We start from the raw sequence: 12,208 nt of genomic DNA on the forward strand, positions 1-12,208 counted from the left end.
TGGAGCAGCAGTTGCAGGGGAGGCTTAATCATAGGCCAGTTACCGGACGCACTGTTGCGGCTCTCGGTGGTACCGAGAAGCGCTTCCCTGCCCATACTGTGCCGCTCCTACCGGACACGGCGGCTGTCGGCCGTGCGGGGAACACCGCCCTCCTTCCCGCCAATGTTGCTTGTTGATTTGCACCCCAAACGTTGCTTGTAGCTTAGACTCCAGCCGGGCTCCCACTGAAGTTCATGGCGAAATCCCGGTGCAGGAGGACAGGGTGCGATCCCTCCCTGAATGTCTCCAAGTGCTTGTTCCCGCTACAGCAAGCCTTGAATGTGTTTGCACACACATTTCACTCTAAACATGCTTACACTGCTCCCACTGTTTACAGGGAAAAGTTTGTAGAAGCCGGGGTTAGTCTTTACGTCCTGCCCTGGATGCTGAGCCCAGGGTTTATCCCTGCCAGGCTCTTAGGGAGCTGGATGCATGATTCTACAGTCTGATTTTCTTGAGGTCATTCCCATGTCAACCTGCTCTCCGATTTATGAAGCCAAAGGTCACCATCAAGATCTTCCACTGACATATTTTAAAGATTAGGAAATAATGTTGTGAGAATAGAAGTGAATTTTAACCCTGGATGATTTACCAGCCATATTTATGGAGCCTGCTAAATGCGTAACATGGCATATAGATATGCATGGGAAGACAAATACACACAAAGCAGCACAACAAGTAAAGAGAGGTTAGGTAGACACAGGCATTATGGATTACAGTTCAAAAACATGCACAAATATGTTAATTCAGTAGAAACACAGAGAGTTTAAAAGGAATCAAAATGTTGACACACTTATGAGAAATTACCGTGGTTTTTTAATTGTAGTAATCTGGGGCTTGTGTTTGCCTTACTGCTCTTTTGTCTGCCAAAAATGACAGCAAGCTAGACCACATCTTTTTCCAGCCCAGATTTTAATCCATCCCAGCAAAGGCTTGTCTCCATCAAGAGAAGCAGACACAGTGTAACAGCACTAGCACTTTCCACGGGGCAGTCTGTCTCTATCACCACATGCCACCGGGAAGCTGAAAACCCTGTGCAAGGTCTGCAGCAATGAAGGTACCTTATTTTGAATTGCCTCCCTCTCCCTCCAAACCTTTCACCATCAGTAGCCTGCAGCAAATAAGTTAGTGCTTACACTCACAAGTAATAATGAAACAAATGTATTTTTAGCTATTTCCCTTGGGTACTATGTCACAAGTTTGTTCCCTGTGGAGCACAGCGTGAAGACTGCTGGATTAGACCATCCAGGGACCTGCAGTAGGAGTCTGTCACTAAGGCATCTTCTATGCAACTGCTGGACTGACCCCTGAAGGGTCTCTTTGGGAGGGAGGGCTCTAGCGCTTGTCATTGAAATGTAGATCTTGCTGGTTAGTGTCAAGACCTCTTATCTGTAGCGCATCTTCTCTTGCCAGCTGGAGAATTCATTGCTGAGGAAGAGACCAAGAACTTCACCTGGGTTCAGGACACAGATGTTACTGTTTTATATAAAATAAAAAAGAAAAAGAAAAGAAAAAGCAAACTAAACCCAGAGTGAACTTGATCCATGTCTTGGCAGAGAGATGGGATACGCAAAAGGAGGGAATTACTCAGCATCTTAGACATCCTTCATTTTTCACCAGCTGGGAAGAGTTTGTTCTCAGAGAAAACCCTGTCTCTGCCACAGGAAAACACAGTCCTCATGCTGGATGGGTCCACTGCTCTTGGAGAGTGGCGGAGTTGTTGATTGTTGATCACGGTTTCCATCTTTGTGTCTCAACTGATCTTTCAGCCATGCTGGGTCCATGCCATCAAATGCCTTAAAGATTGGGACTCGGGCTTGAATTTGGCTTGTCTTTCATGCCAGAAGGTGATCTAGGGAGCAGAGGTAAGGTTTGATGCACTTGTGGCAGCCAGGGCTCCCACTGCAGTCTACTCTTCTATTTGGCATTTGCCAAGCACTGTGGGCTTCATGCCCAGGTGTATTATGTAGTTGTAGTCTAGCCAAGAGGTGACGAAGATATGACTAACTGAGCCTGGGGTGCTCCTGCCAAAAAGGCATGGCTTGCCTTGGCCAAGAAGAGGCAATGAAAACATTGGGAAGTTCATCAGGAGCATTTCATGTCACTGGGAAGTGCAGGAGTGTTCCAGAGACACGGGCTATGTAGAACAGCTGGCAGGGTATTTTAGCCTTAGGAGGCTGCAGTAGAGTTTTTTTATAGTTTGTATAGTTTACACAGAAGGGGTTTAATACTTCTGATTGTTTCAATTTTGCTTCAGTTGCTTCAGTTGTAGGTCCTAGCCTGAGTGCAGGTTGTGCCAGATGCAGCACATCAGTTTTCCTTTGGAGAGCCTTCAGCTGGCTTTGGGCTAGCCTCTACCTGAGCTTGCTCTAGAAAGGAGCAGCTGCTCGGAAACACTGTGCTCTGCATTCAGTAGCGTTTTTGGGATGCTTAACTCTGGGGAGAATGGCTGCAAGTAGTTTCTAGCCATGACAACTGCTTGTACCTTCTAAGACAACTCCCTCTTTCTGCTCCTTTTCTGGAGACCTTACTAAGCCTCTGAGAAACAGCAAAAGCCTCCAAGAGGAGGGGGAGAAGTTCAGCCTCTGTCAGACTACTTAACCTGCTGGAAAATTTCTGTGTTGCAAGTGCCCATGGGTCTGATATCTGGGCTCTGAAGATGGTTGTGAACTGGTAGGGGCTGAGCAAGAATAATGGACTGTACAAGGTTGGTGCCGATTGCAGAGGCACAGGTAGTTGGCACCATGGCTTTCTGACAGGCTCATCAAAGGCAGGCAGTTGGTGTGCCCTATGGAGACACTGCTCTTTGCAAGGGGCTGGCTGCTCAGGTATCTCAGATAAAAGCAGGTGAGCTGACCAGGTACCTGGGCAAGGCCTGAGGGAATGATTGTCAGTGAGTTTGCAGCTAAGGAGGAATACCCAAGACAGAAACTGCTGAAAAGCTGTATCTTTGCAGTGACGATAAAGCCCAGCTTCCCTGACTAGATAGCAGGGACCTGGGGGATTTGCACAGATTGCTTTTCTGATCTTTGGTTCATGCTGTGTATAAGAACTAGTACATTATCTTGGGAATAAAGAACAACGGACCATCCTGTGTCCTGGTCCTACGCCTGGATCCTTTGGTGCAGAGTGCTTGCACTTGCCCACAGCTGTGCACCGCTCTGTTCAAACGCTGCTGGATCAAGCAGTCCAGGCAAACCAGGTTTCCCCACTGCTGCCAGGCTGGGGGTGTTGGTGCTGCACTGTCACATCAGCAGATTTTCTGTGCAGCCAGGGCGGTGCTGGGCTGTCTGAGGGCTGACGAACGCAGTGCCGTAGCGCGTGCGAGTGAACTCTCCCCTCCCCAGGCAGCACGGGGCTATGCCATATTGTTTTTCTCTCCAGACAATGCAGTGCTGGATTGTAAGTAAAAATGCAAAGCACATTGCAATGTTTGCTCTTTATTAATGCACTAAGATGCAGTCGGGTGAAGCAGAAGGCTCCTGCCTGGCTTGGTTTCAAACACCGTGACAGGCTTCCATAAGTAAACCCTTAGCAGGGTCCAATTCACCAGACTGGACTGGGCAGGAGCCTGAGCTGCACAGCTGGCACTGGAAGGGGCAAGAAGGCATGGAAGGGGGTCCAGACCCTTTGTGACTGACCTGGACTGAGCTGTGCTGTGTACAATGGTCAAGTCAGCACCTGAAATCCCCCAAAATCTCCTTTCCAGAGCATGGAGCAGATGGATGGAGTGGCAATGATGAACTCCTGTGAATTTCCAAATGCCTGGCAAATACCACCAGAGCTTTAGTGGTTGCTGTAGGCTTTAGTAGGGCAAAAGGGAAGAAGAAAGCACTAGTAACTAGTAACTTCTGTCAACCTTCACTCATTGCTTAGGTGGCATTTGCAATCTGTGCACAGTGTGTATTTCACTGTTTTATAGCTGAGAAGCTCAAGCTGAAAACTGCACATACCATGGCTGCAGCAGAGGCTGGACCTACACTTAGCCCACTGAGATGCTGTTTTTTGTTCTACTTCTGCAGAATGTGTCTGCTTAATGCAATTACAGCTTAAAACTTCCAAATCCGAAGACTTCTACTTGCTGTCAGGTAACATCCAGCTGAAGAAGGTCCCCAGGCCTCCAGGTGTCAGAGTTGGGACATAACGGCAGTGTCAGTCTAAGACACACTGAATCTTGATCAGGCAATATTTGGGCAGCTCTGATGGTGTCTGGCCATCTTTTAGGGTGGCATTGGAGTCAGCCTCAGATTTGGGTTTGGTCAGCCAGGGAAGAGTCCTGTTGGACATTCCCTCAGGCCTTTGTCTGAGAACTTCCCTCTTTCAGTCACACTGCAGCAGATGAAGTTGTGATAAGAAGAGTGAATGAATAGTTTTTGATCCTTTCACCTTTCCTTTGTCTCCAGTGATTTGTGTTTTCCCTACAGAATATAAGATTTTGGGGTAGCTGTTATTTTGACCACTCTAACACCTGCTACAGCCGATCCCTAAGCTGACCTGGCTGAAGATGCCAGAGCTATAAAACTGGTAGGTAACTGTAAGGACCTTCTGTCTTCTGTCAAAAGTTCAGTGGGCAGAGGCTTGAACAAGCAGAGTGACCCCTGCAAATTACTGCTGATAAAGTACACTGCATTGACACAGGGGCAGAGACATAGACAGTGGCTGAGATGGTCGGAGCAGCACCAAGAATTCATTCTGCCAGATGCTGTATGGCTGCAAAGCTGTGATTGCTCTTGCTGCAAAGAGCAGGCCAATAAAGTGGCTTCACAGAGCAGTTTAACTCCATTGTGGTCCCTGTCTGCCAGGCTCACTGGGCTGCATGAACTGAGGCCACAGCACAGGGCTTGTAGCCCAACTGGAGCAAAGCATCAGTTGTGTCCAGGTTTGAGTTACTGGGGAGCAGGACTGCGGAGAGGGGAGAGGCTGCGTGTGTTCCTCTGGGTGCTGTCACACGAGTTCTCCTAACAGCTGCACATTCTGCTTTGTCCTTTGGAATTCTCCTGCCTGCTCCCTCAGGGCCTGGTCTGGATGAGCTGTTCCAGCACAGGAACAGCAGAGCTGTGACACAGGGAGGTGTCTAGGAGGGAACAAATTGCCCACAGGGCACCACCTCCCAGACTGCTCCAGAGGAGGAGCAAATTGGGAAATACTGTAGAGCAAATTGGGAAATACTGTAGAGCAAATTGGGAAATACTCGCAAAGCACGGTGGAGAGGCCCTGCTTCTCTGCACAGACTGTGCAGTCCCGCGGCTGGTTTCCCTCACATGCCGCGCAGTCCCGCCACTGTCGCTCCTCCAGCCCCGCAGTCCCACCCCGGTACCAACACCCGCCCTCCGCCGGGAGGGCGGCCCGGCCCACAGTGCTTTGCGCGGGCACCCTCCCGCCGCCTTCCGCCCGGCCGCCCTGTCTGCGCCGGCCCGGGCGCGGCTGCGACGCCGCATCGCGCCGCGATTGGCCAGCGTGCCCGCCGGCTCTATCCTGCCACCTCTCATTGGCTCGCTGCCGCTGTCACCGTAGGACCCGCCCCCTCCCTTCCAGACCGTGTTCTCATTGGGCTCCTCGAGGCGCTACGCGACGCACCGCGCGCGGATTGGCTGCACGAGCTGTCCGTCGACGCAGTAACCAGGCAGCAGGTCACGGTGCGCCCGTTTCCACGTCAGTGCGAGGGAGCAGTGCCGGTGTCCCTGCCCGTGCCTCGGGACCCCGCGCTACGCGGCCTCGCCGCGACCGCCGCCGCCGGGAGGGAGGGAGGGAAGGGCGGACAGAGCGGGGGCCGAGCCCTCCCGCCCGCGCTGCCGCCCGCCCGCCCGGTTATGTGAAGCGGCCGCCGCCGCGGGGAGCAGGCGCCGCCATTTTGGATGCGGGGGTCAGTGCCGGGCAGCGACCGTCTGTCGCGATGCTGTCGCGACGCGGGAGTGGGCGGGAAGGACGCGGCGGCGGGGGAGCCGTGCGGGGCCGGCGTGGGGCGGGGACGGGCGCGGGGCAGCCCCAGGGGCGGGCGGGGATGGGGTGGGGGTGGCGGCCGCCCCCCGCCCCGGGCCGGGGCTGACACGCGTGGCGGTGCCCACGGGGCGGGGGCGGACGGGCCCCCCGGCCACGACTGCCGCGGTGTGCGGGTGTCAGGGAGGAGCGGGGTCAGGGCGCCGGGCCGGGCCGGAGGGAGGTGCCCGGTGTGCGCTGCACCTGCACAGGCTCCGCTCACCGTGCGCCCAGGGGGCTCGATGCATAAAATCAGTAGAAACGGGCCTTTCCCTGCATACGGTCAGAACCTTTTTCTGCTGCAGGGGAAAGCTCAGAGCTCACTTAGCGTGTATGTTAGAAGTTCAGCTGGTGGCATGTTTCTCGTCTCAACAGTATGAAGTAGCTGGAAGAAAGAAAATGCCCCTTGCCAATTAACCTTACGTTTTGAGTTTACTATGCAGTTTTGACAGAAAAATGTGAGTTGCCTTTTCTGCTTGATTCCCAGGCCCATCTCACTGTTGCAGCTGACTGTGAAGGCTTGTAGAGGAGCTTGTCCCACATCCCTTTCTGATGTGCCACCAGTGCCTTGTTGCTGCTGTTTATCTTAATTGCCCAGAATTATGGCACCACTGGACTGCACATTCCTTTCCATACTTACAAATTATTGCTTTTATGTCACTTTTGTCCAGGCCTTGGGAGCTAGCCTTTGGAGAAACATCCTAAGTTCTCTGAACTTTTGCTGCCTGTGATGCTTATTGCAGAGTAGTTACTACATGAAAAACCCAAGTAAGTTAAATTTCCCAATAGAGGTTCATGTACCTTCCACATGCGGTTTAGAAGGAAGAAGAGGGCCTTTTCCTTATCAGCTGGCCTTCTGGGTAACCTAGCTAGCTGTGAGATAAGCAGAGTTGTTTGTGATTCGTGGTTGTGTGTTTTGGTAGCAGTGTATTTTATCAGGACTTGAGTGGCCACATCTAGGTCAGAGACTGCATAGATTATTCATACATTGTCATAAACAGTGCAAATTTAGGCCAGCAGAAGCTTACTTTGAAATACTACCTTTCTTGCATATGTTGTGATTATGTTGTTTTTCATTACTGTTATTTACTGGAGTAGTTTCACCGAGTCAGTCGCTTGCCATAGCTGAAGGCTAAAGTTAGTGATAGGAAGAAGTGACTTGTTGGAGGTCTCAGAGACTTTACCACTTCTGATGCTAACTCTTGCTTGTTTCCAGAAGAATTATGGTCGTTTCTCTGTAGAGGAGGGAGTGTTTCCTAAAACTCTACCCAAGGCTGCCTATGGTAATACTCAGGAATAATTTGGGTTCCTGTATTCTGGGGTGTTTTGGGGTAGCATGTTCCAAGGTTAAGCAATGGAATGCTCAGTGCACATGCGAGATAACGTTTTCAGATGTAAATCTTGTTGCTGTTTTCATATGAAGATTTTACAAGTGATGCTTTTCAGAAATCTCAGAATAGTGATAATTATTATCCATAGAACATTGCTGAAGGTTTTGAGAAGGTTATGAATGTGAACTTTTGTTCTTTTATGACATGCTTAGCCATCGACCTTTTCCTACTTACAGTGTTCCCACTATAAGTGCCAACAGGGCAACTCGTTGTCTTGGTTTGGAGCTGTCATTCTAAATGCTGAAGTTCTGTGTAGGAGCCAACCTGAGGACTGGTCTGCAGCTTTAAGCAAATGAGTGAACCTATCATGAGCAATAAAGAGGAGTTTATGTAGGACTAACTCAAGGGTTAAGGAGCTAAAAAGCATTTGAAATTTGATAGGTACTTTTCCTGGTTTTTTTTACCTAACTCAAGACCACAGAACTGAAACCACTTGTTTCTGTACTGAGTGCACTATCTTGTGTTACATTAAAGATTGCTTTCAAGAAAGGTGTCTGATCTTGATCTGAAGACATCAAGAGGTGACAGAACCATGCCTTTGCTAGGGAGGTTCTTTACAAGTTTTAATGATCTGCAGTATTAGTAGTTCTGTTAGCCCATCCAACCAACAGTTGTACAATATCCCATTTTTCAGACCATATCTGTGTAATATTAAGCCCGAATTCCTGTTAGGAATTTTTTTTTCTGTAAGTTGAGCAAACATTTAATGGTTTTGCTTGACTCTTACCATGCTCTCTTAAACCCAAATGATTGTTCAGTGCTGGTCTGGTAATTCATGTAACTTTTTCTCTGTCGCTTCAGAGCATTAATTTCAATCTTAAAGCTTCTTTCAATATTGTACACTTATACTGAGCTCCAAAGTGTGATCAGTTGTTGCTTGTGGTGAAGATACAGTTGAAGGAACACATACAGACATTATCTAATGGTTTAAAAGGGGAAGAACTTTGGGAAGTGTGGAGTTTAGTGAAGCTATATCCATTACTTGAAAGAAACTTTTACATTTTTACAGGGATAGATGGTGCTTTTGGTGGGCTTAGCTTCCAAGGTGCATCTCTCTGGAAACAGTTGTCTGGCTTTCCTGCCCACTCTGTAGTTATTTTCTGTTTCCTTCTCCAGCACACAGTTGCAAAGGTCTTTTGCATGAGTGAGAGTATTTCGCTGTGGTTTACTTTGGAATGTGTGTGCTATTGCTTTGTTAACTGAAAGCTTAAATATAAAGCAGTATTTCCCCCATCTCTACCCAGTGTTGGTGGAGAAGTGGGCTGTATGTCTGATGTTCAGAGACTGAGAGTGAATTTGCATCCCCAGCACGATAGGTTGGTTTGGTTTCACTGGTCCAGTGAGTTTGTTGGCCTGTGTAAAGTGAATTCTTGTACTTTTGAATAAAGTTATATTTAATGGAATGGGCAGTGAGGAAAGGAGTGCATTCTCACCAAGTCTTCTCAGGTAGTTGACAATGACAGGACATAAGTGCCAAAATACCCCCTGAAGTTTTGCAGGGTTTTAATATGTCAGGAGAGCCTTGCCAAGCAACAAGGATTTCTTGCACCCTTGCTTGAAAGGATCATGACATTCAGTTTCCCAGCGGGTTAAAAGGAAAAGGTGTGTGTTGTAGGTTTGTGTTTATCATTTGGGAAGGACTGAGTTTAACAACTTTTTCCATCTTGATTCTTTTATGTTAAAAGTAGAGTCTTTTGCTTCTCTATGGATGACCCATTGTGATTTTAGCTGGAGTCCTCATTTGTTCATTTGTTTATTTTTCTGAACCATCTAGTAGTGAATGAGATAGAGTACTGATCTGGTCTGTTATGACTGTTCTTATATTGTAAAATATTTTTGTCCTTACACTGGGAAATACCATTATATATAATTAATCTAACAAAGTAAGAAACAATTTTGCAGTAAGATGATTCATTCTATTGCCAACATGTGAAAAAACAAAGTAAGAAATGCGATGCCATCCCTTGATAAGGTATCATTTTATAATACTTTGCCTTCTTTCTGTTATTTATGGAGTCCTGAAACAAATTAATCTCTTTCAGAGGATATTTGTGTATTTGAAGCATTGTTGATACATCAAACATGTTAATTAATATGAAGTCTGACAAATCCAGGATGTATGTTCTGAAATTTCTGTGGTGGTCTTTCTGAGGTCTTGAGTAATGCACCAAAATAATTTCCTTCCAGCTTTGCTTTCGCTACATGGGCAAAAATCCTTCTCATATTCTCTGTGGTTTTTTACCCCCCGCTTCCCCTCCCCAGCTGAGTCTTTTAAATGAGCCTGTCTGATTTGAACTGTTATGGTCAATGTTTCATCTGTTTTCAGTCTTTTGCTTCTCTATGGATGACCCATTGTGATTTTAAGCTGGAGTCCTCATTTTTCTTTCATTCTTCTGAAAAAGTACCATTACTTGGCTGCCATTTCACTAAATCATTCTTATTTGCAGACATAGTATCATCTGACTCTCTGGCCTCTTTATAAGTCCTGTTTATTCTTTATAAGCAGTTGTGTCTGTTTATTCCCTTCCATTCTTACTCATTTCTTTAGGCTTGACTCTATCTGGACTATAGCTAGTATAGAGACAACAGTCCCATAGTAATTCACTCTTTGTTTCTTTTCCTCAGACTATTAGAAATATTTCTTGCTTTTAATTTTTTCCCCCTCTTCTGACTCTCTCTGGGTACATCAATTTAGATGTAAATAGGCAAATAGATTTCTGCCTTTAGCTTTCTCACTTTTGCTTCATATGTTTCGTCCAATTTTGTCTCTGGTTTTGCTCATTTCTTTGTGGGGTCTTACCCNGGGAAGGACTGAGTTTAACAACTTTTTCCATCTTGATTCTTTTATGTTAAAAGTAGAGTCTTTTGCTTCCCTATGGATGACCCATTGTGATTTTAAGCTGGAGTCCTCATTTTTCTTTCATTCTTCTGAAAAAGTACCATTACTTGGCTGCCATTTCACTAAATCATTCTTATTTGCAGACATAGTATCATCTGACTCTCTGGCCTCTTTATAAGTCCTGTTTATTCTTTATAAGCAGTTGTGTCTGTTTATTCCCTTCCATTCTTACTCATTTCTTTAGGCTTGACTCTATCTGGACTATAGCTAGTATAGAGACAACAGTCCCATAGTAATTCACTCTTTGTTTCTTTTCCTCAGACTATTAGAAATATTTCTTGCTTTTAATTTTTTCCCCCTCTTCTGACTCTCTCTGGGTACATCAATTTAGATGTAAATAGGCAAATAGATTTCTGCCTTTAGCTTTCTCACTTTTGCTTCATACGTTTCGTCCAATTTTGTCTCTGGTTTTGCTCATTTCTTTGTGGGGTCTTACCCGTGTCTTTTTACTTGTCTGCTTCCTTGAAAGTTTTTTTTTTTTTTTTGTGACACAAGTGTGAAATCAACATCTGTTATAAATTACTTTATTTTGTCAATGTTTTAAGTCCCAAAGAGTTTTGCCCTGGCCAGCTTATTCAAGCCACTGATGCTTATTTAACAGAGTACAAGGTTGGCTTTGTGTTCCATGTGGAACTACGGGACTTCGCCAAAGTGCTGGAGATGCGCATGTTATTGCATTGTCATGGATGTCTGTCCTGGGACCCCAGCACTTTATCTTTCTGTGAACTTACATGGACTGGAAAAAAATGAGGAATGTGCCTTGACAAAGTTGTCTCTAGCATCACAAATGTCCTGTTATAACTAACTGTCGGCTCTCATGGTCTTGAAAACACACTGTGGAAAAGTGTCTTCCTTTTGTCTTCTTTTTGATGAAATAACTGTATTTGTTGTATGTAATAACTTGTATTTTGTGTACGCAAAAAAAAAGATCTGAGAGTTTCTTGCGTCGTTGAAGGCCTCCTCTTGACTAGGGCCAACTTTATGTTTCATCTAAGGAAGACAATGATTCTGAGGGGCAGGAGATTAATTTGAATTACCTTTATTTTCAGGATTGTCAGGATGGTGGATAAGAACATTTACATTGTACAAGGTGAAATCAACGCAGTGGTGGGAGCCATAAAGCGTAATGCCCGATGGAGCACTCACACCCATCTGGTAAGTTACCTTGAAGTTTTGCTACCTGTGGCAACAAGTAGAAATACCTATGGCAGAAACTACTTGGTTTTAGAAAAGTACCTCAATTTTTGTAGCAGTCGTTACAGTACTTTTGTAAGTAAAGTTGGAATAACTTTCGACATTTTGACTTCTCATGTGCCAGCAACTGTAAGAGCTACAAAGCTGGAAATCTACCTTTTTACCCTGTAAAAGGGTATTCCACATTGTATTCCACATGGGAATCATGTCATTCAGACTTTTATTGCCTTGTATGTCAGGGAATTTAAATATATATGATTTTATTTGATTTAGCACAATGTTTTTATATATCTTTTGTGCCTTCTTAGGGAAGACAGTCCTCATCATGAAAGCCATGAAACAAAATGAAAAAAATTGAGGAAGTCATTATATATAGGTTATTTTTTAATTTTCATATGGCATACTATCTTTTTTCAGCTCTGTTGTTGCTGCTAGCTGCATTCCTGACCAAAACCTGTTAATAGATTCAAACCTGCTTTGATAAAAGCCATTAATAGTGTTTCCAGGTCTAACGATGCATTGGTCAGTTTATGGCTGCCACAGTACAAATGTGTGCGTGTGGTGCACTTGAGAATGTCACATGAGTAGCAGATGGCTGTCATCCAGCACCAGTGGTTTCAGTTTGTCAAAGGGCAGGGCCCTTTTTCTGCCTCCCCGTCGAAGGTGTGGGTGCGGCCGTACACAGCTTGGAGAAACTGCTGCTCCTCCT

The 12,208-nt window shown here is 46.1% G+C and overlaps 1 protein-coding gene across 6 annotated transcripts in view; it reads left to right on the forward strand.

The window, feature by feature from the left end:
• The first annotated feature begins 5,810 nt into the window (after positions 1–5,810).
• Positions 5,811–12,208, forward strand: part of GBF1 (golgi brefeldin A resistant guanine nucleotide exchange factor 1) — a 106,656-nt gene continuing 100,258 nt past the window's right edge. For 5 of the 6 annotated variants that reach the window (XM_017806958.1, XM_017806959.1, XM_017806963.1 and 2 more), the window contains exons 1-2: positions 5,811–5,902; positions 11,355–11,460. In XM_017806958.1, the coding sequence (XP_017662447.1) occupies positions 5,895–5,902; positions 11,355–11,460 (114 nt within the window). In that variant the 5' untranslated portion in view covers positions 5,811–5,894. Of the gene's footprint in view, positions 5,903–6,686; positions 6,784–11,354; positions 11,461–12,208 lie in introns of all 6 variants that reach the window. The other variant, XM_017806960.1, reaches the window with a different exon arrangement.

Source organism: Lepidothrix coronata, unplaced genomic scaffold (genome assembly GCF_001604755.1).
Source record: "Lepidothrix coronata isolate B3197 unplaced genomic scaffold, Lepidothrix_coronata-1.0 Scaffold17, whole genome shotgun sequence".
NCBI classification, from domain to species: Eukaryota; Metazoa; Chordata; class Aves; order Passeriformes; family Pipridae; genus Lepidothrix; species Lepidothrix coronata.